Source organism: Trachymyrmex cornetzi, unplaced genomic scaffold (assembly GCF_001594075.2).
Source record: "Trachymyrmex cornetzi isolate Tcor2-1 unplaced genomic scaffold, Tcor1.1 scaffold452, whole genome shotgun sequence".
NCBI classification, from domain to species: domain Eukaryota; kingdom Metazoa; phylum Arthropoda; class Insecta; order Hymenoptera; family Formicidae; genus Trachymyrmex; species Trachymyrmex cornetzi.
The window spans coordinates 119,499-139,001 of record NW_017299312.1 but is presented as its reverse complement, the minus strand read 5'-3'; the positions used below and the strand labels follow the sequence as shown (position 1 = coordinate 139,001).

Here is a 19,503-nt window from a genome sequence, read left to right as displayed (position 1 = left end):
CGGGTTCGACTCCCGGCCGAGGTAATATTTTTTCGCAATAAGAATTAATTATTTACAGATTTTAATATATTATTCATTATTATTAAGATCGTTTCGAAGATGCGAATAAGCATCAAAAATTTGTTAAATTGCTAGTCAATTTAACTCGTGATATTACTGCGGTAGTTTAGTAGAGTTAGCGTTTCAAGACCGGAAATTTTTCGGCGCGCGTTTTTGTGGGACTACATACGTAGTACATAAAATCACATAAGAATCATACAAGCGTTAAGATCCAGCTAGACCGTGTAAGGCTTCGATTCTATAGTTTGTGTTATCACATGTGCGGTCCTATAATATATTATATTATAAATTTATTAGAATTTTACAATTTCATTAGCACTGAGTGAACTTGTTAACTTTTGTAATTTTCACCTCGTTTCACGATATACAATCGATTCCTAGAAAATATTTCAAAAAAGAACAGATCTTGAACTAAATAATATGTACTTACATGAGCGATTCTGATGCCTGTGATAAGAGCTAACTTTCCATTTGGTTGAACCTGGTGGAGTTTGGACAGTATTCTGCCAACATCGCTTGTGAGCGTCGCCAGCACTTCCACACTAGAAAGACAAAGAGATTTATGTTCATATTTACCTCACCATACATAAATTTTTACATTTGTGATAATCGCAAATATCTGAATCACTACTCGACATACTTAGCAAGAGTTATGAGCCCAACGTTGTTTTCTGGGTTTGAGCGAGTCTTGGAATGACACACCAAGTTGACGGCATCTTGCTGCGCCTGTAGCCGGGTAGGTACGAAATCCCCATTTCTCATATAATCGCTATTATCGACGCTGCAAAACATTGAGATCACAAGACTTTAGTTCGAGCATATGCGATATTTATAAACGAACGCGGACATTTCAGAGGCACTTGGAGTCTGAGATTGTGTCAACGTCATTGTCACTACGCTAACCTCAAAATTGCAAACACGGTCGAAAGTGTTGAATTAAGTCACAGCGAAAATGTATCGTTCATGGAGGGAACGAACTTCGCAAATATACTAGAGATATCACGAGGAACGATGTCAAAAATTACGATTTCTCGTAAAATGCTAGACTTACCATATCATCGTACTTTCCAGCACCATGTTGGATGGATTGACTAGCTCAATCGACGCAAGATGGCGCGAGATGCGACGCGGCAATCCAATCTCTATCGACTCACGATTTACACCAATTTACACAATGCGCACGTGCGTATCATTTAAAGTTTAAAGGGCGACCTCTTACTACGAACACTCTTCAAACTCCGATTAATTTAATTGGCAATTAATCCAACCAGCACGAGATCACTTGAAACAAATTTAAAATTTCTAACTGCTAAAACCTTATTTAAAATTTTTTATTAGAACTTTAAATTGAAATTGCTTTATTTAAACATACTCAGCAAACGAAAATTGATTGAAATGGATTAGAAATTTTCAATCCATCCAAATTCGTATTTTAAATCCATAAAAACGGACTGGATTCCATATAAAAAAAATTGTTATGCATGTAAAAGTTTAAATAAATTAAAATAATAATTACATGAAATTCTATAGTTATCATTTTAAAACTTTTATACAGAAAATATATGCTAGCTGTACAATCAAGGAAACGTATTAATATAAAATATATATACATAAAAGCGATTAATTTATTAAATAAAAATAAGAAATTTATATATGTAACACATTTATTGTAGTATTGATATTATTAGTATCATCGTTATTGTCAATGTTATTATTAATATTTGTAGTATTCTGCAGTTGTGAAAGTTCTAATAAAATAGCTGTATTGTGACGTAACTTTCTATAAAATGTTGTTTTTGAATGTTCCATATTTTTATACAATATAGTAATTAATAAAAGATAAATAATGTTAAATAAATAATGAATATACGATATACAACACTACTATACATACAACTATTATACATATGCATATAATATTCGATTACTACATGTTTTCGAAGACAATATATTATTAGATATGCAACTATATACTGATTTGGGATAACGAAAGTACAAACTACAAATATTTAGTTAATTATGTGCAAGATATTAAGATTCGAGAAAAAGTGTAAAACAAACCTATAAAACACACAGTACATGGAATAGAGAATCAACATAGAAAATTCTGTTAGATAGACTTCTTCCACATAGAAAATTCTTCTTCGTGTCCTCTGGATTTATGTTTTACTTCAGTGGATTAAATTATCATGATTTCTTGGACGAATGTGAAATTATAACTGTCTCCTTGAGGACAAAGATGGCGGAAAACATACAAGATCGAGACGCGTGGTCACGTAACTGGTCACATGACTATGAGGAAGAATTTACTCTGATTAATCACAGATCGCAGCACAGGCGTACAGTGTCCTCTGCTGAAAAGAATATTCCTAGAACATTCAAAATGTTCAATTAAATTTTGAATGTTTTAGGAATATTTTATAAATATTCAATATGAATATTCTCGGAAAAGAATATTGATACGGACATGGAATATTCATAGAATTTTGTGTGCTATCTGGGTATATTTACGTAGTTTTTTTTATGTTTTTTTTTAACTATTAATTGAAGTAAAATTTTCTCTCTCTCTCTCTCTCTCACTCTTTTCATGATATATTTTTACGGTACAACTTTTTTTTTATTTAGTCGAATTAAAATAACGAAAAATTTCCTTATTCATAATTCTGAATAAAATAGCATTCATGATTCATTGTTTCATTAATAAAACAATGGATTTTCACAATTTTGAGTTGAATAGTATTCGTAACCCGTTTTAAGAAAATGGGCCATTAAAAGAAAAACTTTTTTTTATTCAATTGGATTAAAAAACTGCATTTCCTATTCAGAATTTTAAATTTAGCAATATTCAGTGTTCACAATGCACAGAAATGGCTGATATTATTTTTAGATTCAAATGGATTAAAAAAACTGCATTTCCTGTTCAGAATTTTAAATTGAGCAGTATTCATAATGCACAGAAATAGCCGATATTATTTTTAGATTCAACTGGATTGAAAAACTACACTTCCTATTCAAAATTTTAAATTAAGCAGTATTCACAATGCACACAAAATACTATAATATTATTTTTAGATTAAAAAGCATAGAAATATACTGCATGCCATTCCTAAAAATGAATAAAAATGTATTCAAGATTGAAAAGGAATAGATATTTGTTTCATGCAATTCCTATAAACGAATAAGAATGCATTCAGGATTAAAAAGGATTCATTTTAACATTCATGAATCTGTATTTCTGAAAATTTGAATCCATTTTAATTCATTCTCGTTTGCTGGGTGTAGTCATCAAATTGTAAATCTTCTGAAAAATCCTCCTCTTGCGTTTTTTATCTTGCTGCAAACTAAGGATCCACCTATGAATTAATATCAACTAAAAAAAATATGATATTAATGTTATAATTCCGCATTCAATAGTATAATATATCCAGTAAAAAATTTTTCATGCATGAATATGTGTATAAATATGTATAAATACATACATATGGTAAAGACGTATAAATATTCATAAACATATACTATAATTATATATGAAATATGTCTATGCATGTCCATATATCTTTCCGTCTTTATTTGTAAAATTATTTTTTAGTGTAACAAAAATAATAATAATGATATACGAAAACATCAAAACAATTAAAGAGATAATTTTTGCATTGTTCGCTGTAGAAAAAATCAAGTTTGAAAAAATATAAAAAAAATTGTTCCTACATAATTATATATAATTTTATATAATTATATATATGAACAAACAAATATATAAAATGAGGCTCGAAAGAATTTATCAGTAAAAAATAAAAAAGCCCATCAAAACCTACATCTGTTGTTCGGAGATGCACAGAAAACACTTTATTCTCGTGTGAATGTAACAAAACGAATCAAATATAAACGTTTCAACTCTTCAATTTGGGTCCTTATCAATATAAAATACAATTCTAAATTACACATAAGTAACGTAAATTCCAAAAAGATGATTCCCGACAATTTAGCTTGTTCTTCCCGGCAAAAAATTTTTCATGCATGGATATGTATAAATATGTATAAACATACATAACAGCATAACACGCATAAATATTCATAAACATGTATAATATATAATAATATTATATATGAAATATGTCTTTACATGTTCATACATCCTTCTTTCTATCGTAAAATTATTTTTTAATGTATTAGAAATAATAATAGTAACGTGAAAACATAAAAAATAATTAAAGGGATAATTTTCCCATTGTTTGTTTTAGAAAAAAACAAGTTTGGAAAAATATTTAAAAAATTACTCACACATAATTATGCATAATTTTATATATAATTATACATAAATAATTTTTTTACATTTCTTTAAACTTGCAAACATAAAATATAAAGAGCATTCAACCACGCGCAAGATGTTTTTTGCGAATGTTATATATTTAAAATTCTTACGTTACACAACACACACAGATACAAATTATAGATGTTTCGATCTATATCAGGCCATCTTCAGTATACAATATAAATAATATAAAATAATATAAATATTAACAGGGCATAGAACCAATATTACAACGAACAACTTTAATTAAAATAATAACATTACAAACGTTTCGACTCCGATCAGGTCATTTTCAATGCACAACAACTTTATCTTAGAATTCCGGTCACATTAGTAAAATCTTACAAAATATATAATACAATAAATATAACTTATCCTCTAATGTCGCTAGCATAATATTATCATAAAAAATAATAAATAATTGTAACATTTCCTAATAATTAAAGAACAATCTTGTCAATAATCTAAGAAGAGTAAATAATACAATGTCTTAAATAACGGTTGCATTTATGCGTAAAACCTCCAAGAAACGAATAAATTAATAATAACATCTCCTGACGTCGTGAGAATAATCATGTCGTTCAATGTTAAAAGTGTAAATTATCCAATTGAAATTCAAGTTTAACTTGCAAATAAGAACATATCTAGTAACTTATTACACGCAAGATTACAGTTTACTATGGAGGTTGGCAAGGATGGGAAAATAAGTTTTTTAGACACTTATATTATTGTCAAGGATTGTTACATGATTTTTGATGGTTACCGCAAAGCTACTTTTTCTGGCAGATTCCTTAGTTTTCATTCCCAACATCCAGTTTGTCATAAAAGAGGAGTTATATATAGTGTTATTGATAAAATTGTTCGTCTGTGCCATCCTAATTTCCAACAAAATAATTTGATTGATGCTGTTAATATATTTTTGAATAACAGATACCCTCTTCAATTCATTTTTTCCACAATTCATAATAGAATAAAATACCATATTAACAATAATAACATGAATAATAATAATACTTCTTTAAATAAATTTTTCGCTGTTCCATTTGTTAACTCGATTTCTGAGAGATTTAAACCTATTGCTAATGTTGTAGATTGTAAACTGGCTTACACTATCCCTAACACACTTAAATACTACATTAAAAGAGGTAAAGACAAATTAGAACATACACATAATCAGAATGTAGTGTATAAAATATCTTGTGAGATTGTGATGTTAGCTATGTAGGCCAGACGAAGAGACAATTGAGAACAAGGGTAAAGGAACATGTCTCAGACATTAATAAAGGTTCAAAATCGCCATCAGTTATTATTAATCATAGAATTGAAACGAATCATGATTTCAAATGGAGTAACATAAAAATATTGGACATAGAACCTTCCTACAGAAAACGTTTAATTTCTGAGATGATCTATATTAAGAAACAAACACACGGTATAAACAGACAAAACGATACGAAGTCATTGCCTGATTCGTATACTAACATGATACGTTCCCTCTCCAGTTCTTAATTTTTCACTGTTCTTGTACTCTCTTGACTTTCTCTGTTCTTGTCCTCTCTCGACTTTCTGCCTGTACATTATGTTGTCTGACGTGTTTAAGAGCGGTTGCTTTCACAAGTGCAAAATCGATTAATTATTATAAAATGTATACACATAAGGATTTTTAATACTTCACTGGTTTTTTATATTCATCTGATAAGGTAAATTAACTTTCTATTTCAACTGATTTTTTATTTTTATTTGAAAATGTAAAATGACTTTCTTTTACACCTTTTGAAGGTTGTTTTATATTTTACATAATTTTTCCTAGATATGTTCATATTTGCAAGTTCAACATGAATTTCAATTGGTTACAACTGGTTTTTTATATTCATCTGAGAAGGTAAAATAATTTTCTGTTACATCTTTTGAAGGTTGTTTTACATATTACATAATTTTTCCTAGATATGTTCTTATTTGCAAGTTAAACTTGAATTTCAATTGGATAATTTACACTTTTAACATTGAACGACATGATTATTCTCTCGATGTCAGGAGATGTTATTATTAATTTATTCGTTTCTTGGAGGTTTTACATAAATGCAACCGTTTAAGACATTGTATTATTTACTCTTCTTAGATTATTGACAAGATTGTTCTTTAATTATTAGGAAATGTTACAATTATTTATTATTTTTTATGATAATATTATGCTAGCGACATTAGGATAAGTTATATTTATTTTATTATATATTTTGTAAGATTTTACTAATGTGACCGGAATTCTAAGATAAAGTTGTTGTGCATTGAAAATGACCTGATCGGAGTCGAAACGTTTGTAATGTTATTATTTTAATTAAAGTTGTTCGTTGTAATATTGGTTCTATGCTCTGTTAATATTTATATTATTTTATACATATTGAGCCTTATAATTACTTTATAATATAAAATTAGTTCGCAGTCATAAGATTAAAAGAATTGAAATAAATAAACGATCAATGATTCTTTTTTAGTCATAAGATTAAAAGAATAAATTAACAATAAATTTTTGTTTGGATTACAATCTACGCTTATGTATATGTTGTCGAAAAATCTTTGATTCTATTCGTCTTAATGAGAGCCTTTTAAATTGAAAATTCTTGCTTCTCACAACATTACTATTATTTCTATTACACCAAAAAGTAATTTTATAAAAGAAAAAAGGATGTATGAACATATATGTATATGGACATACGAATTACGAGGGTCGTCTAAAAAGTTTTGAGCCTCATCATGAAGATGGCGTTACTCGTCAAAGCCATTCTGGTATTATAATCATGATACTTACGAAAGATATCTGTGACAATTGTGGCCACTTTGGACGTTCAGTTCTTGTTTGACAATCATTTGTGTCGTCATTTTGTAAAAATGGAAAAAATTGAATATTGTGCTATAATTAAATTCTTACATTTGAAAGGCAATACGTCTACGCAAATTAAAGCTGAGTTGAACGCTGTTTACGGGGACTCTGCCCCATCATTTGTCACCGTGAAAAGAGGGGTAGCTGAATTTAAACTTGGTCGTACCAGCTTATTAGCTGATGATGAGCGTCCGGGACGGCCAACAACTGCGACCACCACCGATAACATTCGAAGAAATTCATCAAATGATAATGGACAACCGTCGAATTAAGATTAGGGAGATAGCAGAGGCTGTTGGCATATCAAAAGAACGTGTTTGTCATATATCGACTGGAGAATTAGGCATGCGTAAGTTAACCGCGCGTTGGGTGCCGCGCTTGCTCACTCTGGATCAAAAACGCATTGAATGAACATTTCTAAGGCCCTGTTGGAGCGGTTTAAGCGAAACGAGTCAGATTTTTTGCGTTTCGATTAATAACGGTTGATGAAACTTGGGTCCACCACTTCACTCCTGAAACGAAAAAACAATCAAAACAGTGGATTGCGAAGAGTGAACCTGCTCCGAAGAAAGCGAAGACGGTTTTATCGGCGGGAAAGGTGATGGCGACTGTTTTTTGGGACAATCATGGAATTGTGTTGATCGACTATCTTGAAAAAGGTAAAACAATAACAGGGACGTACTACGCATCATTGCTTGACAAGTTGAAGGCAGAAATTGAGAAAAAACGACCGCATTTGAAAAAGAAGAAAGTGCTGTTTCATCAAGATAACGCACCGTCTCACACTTCGGCGGTCGCTATGGCAAAAATTCACGAATTGCGGTTCGAATTAATTGACCATCCACTGTATTCACCAGATCTGGCCCTCAGCGACATTTTTCTGTTTCCTAGGCTCAAAGTTTGGCTCGGAGGACAGAAATTTTCATCGAACGAGGAGGTCATCGCATCCGTAGACGTCTATTTTGCAAAGCGAGACGCGTATTATTTGAATGGATTAAAGGAGTGGGAGCATCGCTGGAAAAAATGTATGGACTTAAAAGGAGACTATGTGGAAAAATAAAATTGAATTTGACCGAAAAATTACTTGTTTCTATGTTAGGCTCAAAACTTTTCAGACGACCCTCATATATAATTATACATGTTTATGAATATTTATGCGTGTTTATGTATGTTTATACATATTTATATATATTCATGCATGAAAAATTTTTTATCGGATTCTTTATCCAAATGCCGAATTATTATTATATAAGTTAATATTTTTGATAATCATTTGGTTATTCTTTACATAGCTAATTTGACATTTGGATAAAGAAGAACGAGCTAAATTCTCGGGAATCAACTTTTTTGGAATTTGCGTTACTTATGTAATTTTTGTATTTTATATTGAGATAAGGATCCAAATTGAAGGGTTGAAATGTTTATATTTGATTCGTTTTGTTACATTTACACGAAAATAATGCGTTTTCTGTGCATCCGAACAACTGATGTATGGCTCTGATGGGCTTTTTTATTTTTTACTGATATATGAGCAATCTTTTTACATTTCTCTAAACTTGATTTTTTTCAAAAACAAATGGTGCGAAAAGTATTCTTTTAATTATTTTTAATGTTCTCACGTTATTATTATTTCTATTACACTAAAAAGTTATTTTACAACAGAAAAAAGGATGTATAAAGATGTAGGGACATATTTCATATATAATTTATGTATGTTTGTGAATAAATTCTTAACTTATAACTCTCAAGATTGTCAAATAAATTACATAAAAAAGGCTAATTAGAGTCAATTTTGCGGTGAATCATACAATAAATTATTTAATACATAATACTTATACATTAATCTTCATACGTTTCAGCCATCATTCGGGCCATCTTCAGTGAAACAAAATTAGATAATAGAGAAATCTTCTAATCCGAGCAAGTGAGTGGCAAATCCATCGTTGTATTCAGTTCTTATGTTTACAAGATTAACGGGTCTTGTGGCAATTGAATAGAAGGAATTTCTAAATGATTAAACATTGCCATTATTAGATAGATAATTATATGATTTCAAAGATGAACAAGAAACTCACCCGTTCGAACATGAAGAACTTAAATTAAATCGATGTCACGCGTTACATCGAGGTATCAATTTTGTCTGTGTATTATACCTCTATACGTGTCAGCAGACCGTAGTCGAATAACGAATACAAAGTCAAACATGTGTACAGTGTAGCAACAAGCCAATACGTAATACGTCTGCGTATACTATTTTAAAATAATAAATTATCTAACGGCAGAAAACAACACAGTGGCCAACTAATTAATCAAATTATTTATTAAACAAAAAAGCAAAGTTCACTTAGTAAATTACTGTAAGCTTTCAAGGATGGGTAAGTATGAGTCATGCAGAAATTCCGTGTGTGATTGAAGATTTAAACTGTTCTTTTTTTTTTTTGTAACTTAATGTAAAGCATTTCGGAAACACGTCGTCTATACAACCACCTCTCCGAATCCATCATCTCTACACCTTCCCAATCAAATTCATGTTTCAAACTCTAGCGGTGTTCATTGACAACAGAAAGATTGCCACTGCACTTCCGAATGTCATTCTTATGTTTTTTAATTCTTGTCATCAAAGTGTGCTTCGTTTGACCAACATAAGATGCGTCGCAATCTCTGCACTGTATTTTATATGTTACATTCTTTTTAAGAAAAGTGGTCAGGCAATCCTTCTGTGCTCGAATAAAACAACTAAGTTTGTTAAGGCTAAAAAATGTAAGACTCATATTAAGGTTCTTAACCACATCCTTGAATCTGTTAGCCATCTTATCTAAGTATGGAATCGTGAACCAAATCTTCTTTTCGTCTTCATTATCGGTCTTTGTGTTATTTTTTTGTTTGAAAATTTTTTTATGTACAAGAGATTTGTCTATCATTAATTATGTTAAAAATAAAATCCAACGGATAGTCATTCATAAGTAGAGTTTCAATTACAAATATCAAATTCTTTTTGTGAAATTTTGGCACAGACAATAAAAAGGCTCTATCCACAGTGCCCTTTTTCTGAGAAAATAAGTGTTGGGAAAGAGAGAGGAAATTCAAATATCGTCCGAAAAAAGTGGATTTATGGTACCAATCATATTCTACCTTGTTATTATTTTTAATCAAAGTAATATCTAAATAATTCAATGTGGAATCACCTATCTCCATTGTGAACTGCAAACGTGGATGGAAAGAATTAAACGTATGCAAAATCTCAGACGTTTTATCACAAGGAGCTGTTATTGCGATGTCGTGCACATATCTTACATAAAGCGGTTTGTTGAAATTTAAAGTATTCAACGCTCTCCTTTCCAAGTCTTGTAATACTATATCAGCAATAACGGGTAACAGGGGTGATCCCATCGGCATGCCAAATTTTTGCCGATAGATAATATTTGTCAAAAGAGAAAAATGCTGATTCAAATACTAATTTAAGAAAAATTAAAAATTCATTTTTAGGAATATTAGTTTTTTTGTAGATAGAAGGCCATCTGTGATTAACTATGTTTGTGAATATTTATATATATATGTTTGTACATATTTATACATATTTATTCATGCATGAACCATTTTTTACCGGAATAAATGCAAAAATAATATGTAACAATATTATATAAATAATTATTTTGTTATATAACACTGCTTATTGTGTGTTTATTGAATGTGAAGATATAACATTGATACATATGTTACTGTTAATTTGATTGGGCGAAGCGTTTCGTGCATATAATATATGCATATATGATACATCATTTATCCACATGTTTTTTATAAACAAGGATTTATTAAGAAATAAAATCCGACCGAGTAATGTAACAATATAAATATATATAGTAGAGAGCGCCTGGTCGAAGTTCGATGTTTCGAATAACATAATATTTTTGGTTCATGAATTTAATTTATCTCAAATGTGAATGTGCGCCGAAACGTTTGGATATTTAAACACAATCAATTTATCATCGCGATTGTGTTTAAATGTCCGAACGTTTTGGCGCACAGTCACATTTGAGATAAATTAAATTCATGCACCAAGAATTATTATATTATTCGAAACATCTAACTTCGACCGATCCTCTACTATATTTAAGGATTTATTACTATATATATTTTTTTAATTCAATGAAAAATTATAAAAAAATTACGAATTTTTTTATATTATATTTTTAAAAAAGTGCAAAAATTATATTCTCTCTCTCTCTTTCTCTCTCTTTCTCACTCTCTCTCTCTCTCTTCTCCCCCTGTCTAATATCATAAGGATGCTTATTAATGTAAAAAAACGGTCTCATAATAAATCGGTTTTTATTATACAAAAAAAGCAACACAAAGAAAAAAATTTCTCCACCCAAATTCCGTCTAGGACACAACTACGTTGCAGAGTTCGAAAAGGTGTAGGTGGACGAGAAAGTCGGCGAGGGCGGCGGCGTGCGATCGTAGTTCAATGCGAGCGTCGAATACCTTGGTGCTTCGTCCATGAGAACGGCCTGCTCGTACGTGGGTGGCAGATCTTCTCGCGATCTTGACGGCAATGCCATCAGCTTTCTCGCTTGCCTCCTCTCATCCAAAATCCGCATTACGATCACGATTGGCCCCACCAGCAGCATAATCGCACCGATAGACACTAAAGCGACGGCCGTCGTCGCGATGTTTTCGTTCACGCGGGAGAATTTTACATTGCTTTTGCCTGTTCTAATGGTAAATTGATCCTGATCGGCCTCCTTGCCAAGAGTGGACGACGTCTCGTGCACTGTGGCTCGTGTCGCGTTTTCTACGACATCGAGATCCTCCTCCTTCCTCAAAACCGATCCCGCAATCTTGGATTCCGAATAATCCGAAGTTGAAGTGACATCCTCTTCCGCGTGAATGTTGTTTGAAATTCTGTTGCCGAGAATATGCTCCCTGTCTCGAGCTATTCTCGAGATCTTGTTCATTACATCTTTATTCTCGGTCGTCGGAACTGCGAGAGGATCCGCGAGAAAAAACGTAGATGGTTGCTTCTCCGAAAAAATCTCGGATGCGTTCTTTAATCGTTCGTTTCGAATTGCGATTAATCCAGAGAGATTCGTATCATCACCCAGAGACGGATCTATCTGAATTATCTCCACGTTCTTGTTGATCGGTTGTTGCTGGGTGGATAGATCATATTCGTGTCTCGTAGACGATACGACGGACTCCAAACCGGTCGGGGGATCTACCTGTGGAAAGGTAAAGACTACGTTATGTATACATATATGCATGTGGGCAATTTTATATAAGGAGAGATAATTGCGATTACACAACACAAAAACTATACCTATACATATATGTATGTATTATATATACAATCTATACAGGTAATAATTATTATAACGAACCTTGATAATAATTTAATTATATTTTATTATTTTATTAACAATCATATTATATATAGTATGATAATGGAGATTAGTAATAATCATTATAAATAATTATTTTATGTATACATTAAATAAATATATATTAATAAGATAGATATAATAGACCTTGACAATAATAATTATACAATAGAATTATTAATAATAGAGATTACTAATTATTATGAATGCAATTATTGCATATATGTATAATGATTATTTACATAATGAGAGTAGAAAATTACTTTCATTACCTCGACAACATTGCTGGTTTCCAAGATTCTTTTGTGCAATGTGCTGACGCCTCTGTGAAGAAGAATGATGCCAACAGCGTTCCAGGTGACCAGCTGTAAAATAATAATTACTCTCGAGGCCCATCTGTTTGTTCTCGAGGTGAGGGACATTGCGGTAACATCACATCATTCACATCGGTTATTAGTCGAAAGTCAAAGGCGCGACACCTTTCGCACACCTGCTGCAAAGTGTCCCGTGGTTAGCTAAGCGACATTTTCGTCGTTATACATATTCGTGTACAACGATTCAGAATCTCCGTAGGCGGCAGGCATACGACGTATATTATACACGGGATATCGATGCCGCGGATACCGGCGGAATTTAACAATTTCGTCATTTATTCGTGCCGAGAATTATAAACACGTTATATACTCTCTCTATCGTCTCGTCACACGACACGCCGTTCCCGCGGCACGAAAATAAATTCTGTGCCAAATCTTGTTATCTTCGTTTCACATAAACAACTCGTCGTTTCAGGCGCAACACGTTATAATGCGAGAAACGTGAATCCGTGAAAGTACAAACTGGCGCCTGCGAAAACAAATATCGTATAAATTAATCACTTATTTACTCTTGGGCGACGCTTTTATTCAGCTGGATAGTCGATCGTCAATTTTATTACGAAGGCAAAATTTCAAAAGTAGGCTTTGCACGCGCGGAGGATCATTCTCGAGGACACTTTTCAATTCAAATGCATTAAAGCGCATCGAGGAAGCGCTCCGATGTCACATTATGACGAATTGTGACGGAAGTATCGGAGTGAAAGAGAGAAAAGGAAGTGCGGAAACTTTTTTGTTTAACGTTACTATATATATTGGCTGACGACTATTGAAGCAGTCGTCGTCCTCGGCGCGGCACGATTGCGACTTATTTGCTCGGTTATACGCGATGGGTCGTGGCGGGTAACGAATGACTCATTTCCACTACCTTGCGCCGTCCCGTTAGACTGTACGTACGTTTCATGCGAGACACGAGACACTCCATGGGCGTAAGCGAAAAAAAAACACCGATGTTCTTGCACTTAAGCGTCACGATAATTATTATGTAGCGTTTTAAGTACTATTATATTTGGCACACTTTTGCACCGAAAATAATCGGCATGCATTTGCTAGTAAAAGCGGCTGCAGTGTTTTTTACTTCACGTTAAATCGTAACAAAACTCGCCGTTTATTAATTGCATTCAGAATATAATAAGCGGTAACATCAATGCAGAATCATACATATATATAGTTTAATCGTGTCCATTTCTACCACTGTAGAGTAACTGTTATAATCTTAATTTAATTAACTTATTTTTATCTTCATTCTACTTTTAAAATTATTCCTAAAAAAAAGGTATAAGAGAGTAAATAAAACCCAAATTAAATTAAGTCAAATTGATGGAAATGGGGGAGTTTTTTTTAAGATTTAATATTTTTTATTTGTAATACTTTCACCGCCTCACACGCGGTAAAAAGTATTACAAATAAAAAATATTAAATCTTAAAAAAAAACTCTTGAAACGTAATTGTGAGAACGTACGTAGGAGAATACGAGACCCCCGGAATAGAAACATAATTGTAATGACGACAATATATAGGCATCTAGCAATTTATACAATTTTTTAAATAAGGATTATTTGGATAGATTGCTGACGCATATATACAGGTAATTAAGTTACTGCTATTCTATTTAAATTGCACACTATTGTGGACGTCTCATTATATCAAAAAGATTTTTTAGAATCTTTTTTTAGAATATCAATAAAAAGGAAAATTTTATAACGCTAAAGCCAAGTGAAGGTAAGCGCGATTGGTGGCGTTATCTAGCGAAGAGAAATGCAAGTACTAACAAACGGCGTCATATTCAGTCATGTCAGAAGCGGACAACTTTGTGTTGGTGACTCGTCGTGGAAAACGTCGTAACGGAAGAAGGAATTTACGTGGAAACGCGCCGCCGAGCGTGATCGTAGAACAGAACTGTGGGATCGATCGCGAGCTTCTTCGTCGGTAAGCCATGCCACGGTTGCGTCTCGCCATCCTCACTTAATTTTAACCTAACCTAACCTAATCTAATGCACATCGCGACCTACGTTTAACCTGGTTGATTCTAATCGCAATCACGTTTTTTTTACGGCGACTTTCAGCACGTTAGACAAGGCGGTAGTCGAAATCAGAGACGCTTCGTTTACCGAGTTCATTTTTAGCCGGCTGTCGGAGTCCCTAGCCGTTTTAGGCTCTAACAGTATTTCCGAGATAGTCTGCTATGGGTTAGGACAGTTCTCGCAGTATAGATCGTCGAGATGCCAATTGGCGCTTCTGCTGTGTCTGAAGGAGCGATACGAGCCGGTTCGCGTACACGTATACGACCCGGCGTTTCAGCCCGAGGAAGTGCAAACTTTGCGTACCTTGGGATTAGAGGTCATAGAGACAAACGAGGAAGGCAAGCGTGTCGTCCAGCGAGATAGGACCACCCTTGTGTACATGCCGCACTGCTCGCGGCAGCTGACCAATAATTTCCTCTATGCGAATTGGGGTGATGGACTGAGCAGTTGCATCCTGCTGGCCAACAGTCTTTCAGACACCGTTGACAATTGCTTGCATAAGGACGTATTGAATACAGCGGGCTACATATATCGCATTCGACCTTATGTTACAGAGATTCGATTGGAAAATTCCTTCACATACGAGGAAGTTTTCAACGACCTTAACATTCATATCTTTACAAGACAAAATCTGCTTAAGGTTCCAGCAGATTTCTGGAACTCTAAAGAGGAACCACAGTATTTAACGAAAGACGTTGAATTTGTTACAGCTGTGCAATGACAAATGACGTTTGATACACTGTAATTATCTCCTTTAGTTCTTACAGAGTTATTTGTGTAACAAAATGTAATTCTTGTTTCTCAATACTTGAGCGACTAATTGTTCCAATTTGCTTTTAGAACACAACGACAATGAATAGTAATATTAAAATTGTTCGTTCTCTGGTGCAAGAGCTTCGTCGAGTTTCACAGACTAAAAATATGAAAGAGAACGCAATGTTACATTATGTCATGGAACAAGCACATGCCCATAAAGAAACCTCCGAAGTTTTATGTAAAGCGCGAGAAGAATTAAAGAATTTGGCAGAGATGTATCTTTGCTACTTGAAGTCTCAGCAAGCATGTAAGGATATTCATAAACAATATGCTGGTAAAGGTGAACGTAGCATAAAGGAAACTGCGGATCTCGTAGGTTTTAAATTACCTCATGATCCAAAATGAAATGTATGGATCAAAATAGAAATGTTTAAACTGTTGTTAGTGATAGGAATATTTGTACTTTGTACTATACCTATCTGTATTTATTGTACTTCTATAAAAATAATTTAAATAGTAAATTTCATTAAAGATAAAACCGTGTAATTTTATTTTATATATCACATCTTTATTATTTATATTATAAAGCTTCCAGTGGGCCGTGTACAAAGAACACCGTAGAATAAGACTGACAATTCGAGAAATTAAAACATAATATCGTCAAATAAGCATTATGTTTTTTGCAAGTAAAGTTACATTTGAGGATGGTGGTTGTATTTTCGCACAACTTGCACCTTCCTCGCTTTTCACCGGCATTAAGCGATTCCTGTGTATCCTCCATAGGAACATTTTTCTGAAAAAATGCCCTGATATCTTAAAAATTGATTCTATGTAAACAATATACGCTAACAGAATGCGACCTAAGCGAATCGACGGTCCGAAAAACACTGAAGGAATACCTTGGGAAGCCGAGATTCAGAAGGTTAATAGTATAAAAAGTATTATTATGTACATCTCTATTGTTTATATCTAAATATTGTAATAAATTTATTTCGTTGAATTTCGATACTTGTTATTGATTCATAAAACAATACAATCAAATAATGCCTATTCGAGCCAGCACAGGATGACAATGTGCAAATTGGTTTATTTAAATTAATATAATAATCGCAGACGTTTCGATCTTGTTTCAGATCCTTATCAATGTTCCATGTATATTGTTAATAGAATTCAGTCATGTAACAATACTAATGTAACAGTGATGTCATTGTATATTCCTGGTATAATGATCATCGAAACGTTATTAAGCTCTTCATGTAATTATGTTGATTTAAATAAACCAATTTGCACATTGTCATCCTGTGTTGGCTCGAATAGGCATTATTTGATTGTATTGATTTATCTCAACCGAGTCTTAATACTTAATTTATTAATTATATTGATTTATAAAACTTACATCAGAATTGGGTATCCCTTATATATTTGATACTAGTCAAGTGTTAGAATATAAAAATATAAAAATATATATTTTAAAATTAGGGAAAATAATACCAGAAAGAATCAAGGGAGAGTGGAGCGGAGAGTGTTCTCTTCTCTGATTGGTTCCGCCATTTATTGTGCACTTCCGCAAATATGCAAATGTGTGTATGTACATATACACAAGTGCGGTACAATACTAGTGTGTGTGTGTACAGCACCATATGTTCCATCATACTTGCTTCTACCATATCTTCTACTCACTCCAATGAACGACGGCTTCCGGCTGAATCCGCTTCGCTTCCCCTTGATTCTCTCCGAATAGTACATTTGCTATTTTCTTTAATTTTTAGTATTCAAAATATGTGTAAAAAATTATTTTATTTTATATTATAAACATATATTGTCATGTTAAGGATTACTAATTTACGAATATTCCTTGCGTATACATTTTGCAATCGTTGACAACTGCATATTGCTTGTACCTTCGTAAATCGTGCCAATCTTGGCATCCCTATAATATTTCTCCTGAGGAAAGTCTGTTGTAAATCCAACACCTCCCATAAAATCTATGCACTTTGTGGTGACACGTGATGCAGTTTCTATAATATGATATGCATATATTAGCTTTCATTGTAGCCTCGAGTTTAAATTAAATTAAAAATTAGCAAGTTATATACCAGATGCAATTAATTTGGCCATAGCTGCTTCTTTCATAACATCTTTTTTAGCATCTACCAATCTAGCTGCGTTGTAAACCAATAACCTTGCGCATTCTAAATCAGCTACTGCTTGAGCTATTTGATGTTGCATCGCCTGAAAATAGATTATTTTTTAGATCTTAGGTATACACGGACATTTCGTTCGTTGAATAATGAGTATACTTGGAATGAGAAAATGTCCTTTCCAAATTGCTTCCTTTCCAATGTATATGGTATAGTTGCATCTAAACTTCCTTGTGCGATTCCAATCATTTGAGCGCCAATGCCTACTCTACCTTCATTCAGAAAACCAGCTGCATACTTGTATCCGTGTCCAAACTCGCCTAAAATATTGCTTTCAGGTACCTAGAAAAAAATACAAGTTATAATAATAGATATATTTACACGTTGTAAGAAAAAGTCTGTTCTTTGTCGCAACTTTGTTCTTTATATACTGAACTACACTAAAACTTTCTGTTTCGCTTTCGTTAAACTTTAAATGTAAGGGAGAGACCGGGGCACCATAAGTCACAAAAATTCAAACTCTTAAAAGTACACTTAAATATAAAAATTTTTGCATCATTTTTATTATTATTAAAGCATAATACATACTTAAAAATTTAATAAGTATATTTGGTAAATATTTATTAGTTTTTAAGAAGAAAATATAAACATATTTTTTTAAACAGAAATTACTCAAGGTGCCCTATACCCGGGATACCATAAGTCACATACAAAATAGTATTGTTCAAGAAATAACTGTGACGAAAATTGAAAAGTATTTTCATCAATTAACTCTTACACATTCTTAACATAGTCACTATATATTAATAAAATATAATTACAACTAATAATTATTAAATAATACAACAGAAAATTAGAAAACAAATAAGAAATAACTATTAATATAAGATACAAAATTTATTTGCTAAAATAAAATTAATTACTTAAAAGTATAAATTGCCCTTTTAATATTCTGTAATCCCGTTTCATCATGAATATTTAATGTGTGATCCATGGCACCCCAATTATACAATTATACAATAAAATTTAATCATTGCCACCTAGATAAGAAGTATGGGCAACGAAATAACAGTCGTATAGTACCAATAGTATCAATTTAAACTTAAGACTTAAGAAATGATCATATATATACATTGTATATGAATACAACAAATATGATAGAGAACGCAAACACGGTTTAAAGTTAGATGTTTCGAATAATATATTCTTTATATTAAATCAATTTATTTCAGATATGACTGCGCGTGAAACATTTTTCGGACTTTCAACACAATCAATCTGAAATGCTAATAATCCCCCCTAAATCAAACTTTAAACCGTGTTGACATTCTTTATCGTATTCAATTTAAATTATTCTAGATCATGTTTAACTAATAAATAACACAGCCACACAAAAAAAAATTTTTTTTCGGCCTGGGTATCTGACTATGTATACTGTATGTTTTTGGGGTCGCTGAATCCGAATCCGAGGTCGGTTTAACCCGAGCACGTCAGGGTTTGGCCATAACCTCAAAAAACACTCCAAAATCCACTAAAATCGTTAAACCCGATAATCTCAAACGATTTTAAACCTAAAACCCGGT

General features: G+C 32.5%; 5 protein-coding genes across 7 annotated transcripts in view; 2 read left to right on the top strand and 3 right to left on the bottom strand.

The window, feature by feature from the left end:
- Positions 1–1,239, bottom strand: part of Rpn10 (regulatory particle non-ATPase 10) — a 3,897-nt gene extending 2,658 nt beyond the window's left edge. Inside the window, exons 1-3 of the mRNA XM_018513163.1 lie at positions 1,112–1,239; positions 701–841; positions 491–602 (exon numbers count right to left, since the gene is read on the bottom strand). Coding sequence (XP_018368665.1) covers positions 491–602; positions 701–841; positions 1,112–1,137 — 279 coding nt within the window. The 5' untranslated portion in view covers positions 1,138–1,239. The remainder of the gene's footprint in view (positions 1–490; positions 603–700; positions 842–1,111) is intronic.
- A 10,335-nt stretch (positions 1,240–11,574) lies between these two features.
- LOC108764785 (uncharacterized) lies at positions 11,575–13,831 on the bottom strand. Of its 2 annotated transcripts, none has more exons than XM_018513161.1 (2): positions 12,892–13,831; positions 11,575–12,469 (listed from the first exon to the last, which is right to left on the bottom strand). In XM_018513161.1, the coding sequence occupies exons 1-2, from the start codon at positions 13,048–13,050 to the stop codon at positions 11,642–11,644; spliced, it is 987 nt and encodes a 328-aa protein (XP_018368663.1). In that variant the 5' UTR covers positions 13,051–13,831; the 3' UTR covers positions 11,575–11,641. The 2 variants fall into 2 exon arrangements, with proteins under 2 accessions (XP_018368663.1, XP_018368664.1); XM_018513162.1 differs by having other exon boundaries at positions 11,579–12,469; positions 12,901–13,830.
- A 612-nt stretch (positions 13,832–14,443) lies between these two features.
- Positions 14,444–15,941, top strand: LOC108764799 (SRR1-like protein). Its single transcript, XM_018513186.1, has 3 exons — positions 14,444–14,928; positions 15,066–15,764; positions 15,864–15,941. Exons 1-2 carry the CDS (start codon positions 14,792–14,794, stop codon positions 15,742–15,744), a joined length of 816 nt encoding a protein of 271 aa, XP_018368688.1. The 5' UTR covers positions 14,444–14,791; the 3' UTR covers positions 15,745–15,764; positions 15,864–15,941.
- Positions 15,876–16,184, top strand: LOC108764779 (UPF0562 protein C7orf55). Its single transcript, XM_018513156.1, has one exon. The coding sequence runs from the start codon at positions 15,876–15,878 to the stop codon at positions 16,182–16,184; it is 309 nt and encodes a 102-aa protein (XP_018368658.1).
- Positions 16,185–17,289: 1,105 nt separating this feature from the next.
- The window catches only part of LOC108764798 (short/branched chain specific acyl-CoA dehydrogenase, mitochondrial), an 11,383-nt gene continuing 9,169 nt past the window's right edge, over positions 17,290–19,503 (bottom strand). Inside the window, exons 7-9 of one of the 2 annotated variants that reach the window (XM_018513184.1) lie at positions 18,080–18,262; positions 17,876–18,011; positions 17,290–17,797 (exon numbers count right to left, since the gene is read on the bottom strand). In XM_018513184.1, the coding sequence (XP_018368686.1) occupies positions 17,622–17,797; positions 17,876–18,011; positions 18,080–18,262 (495 nt within the window). In that variant the 3' untranslated portion in view covers positions 17,290–17,621. The remainder of the gene's footprint in view (positions 17,798–17,875; positions 18,012–18,079; positions 18,263–19,503) is intronic. The other variant, XM_018513185.1, reaches the window with a different exon arrangement.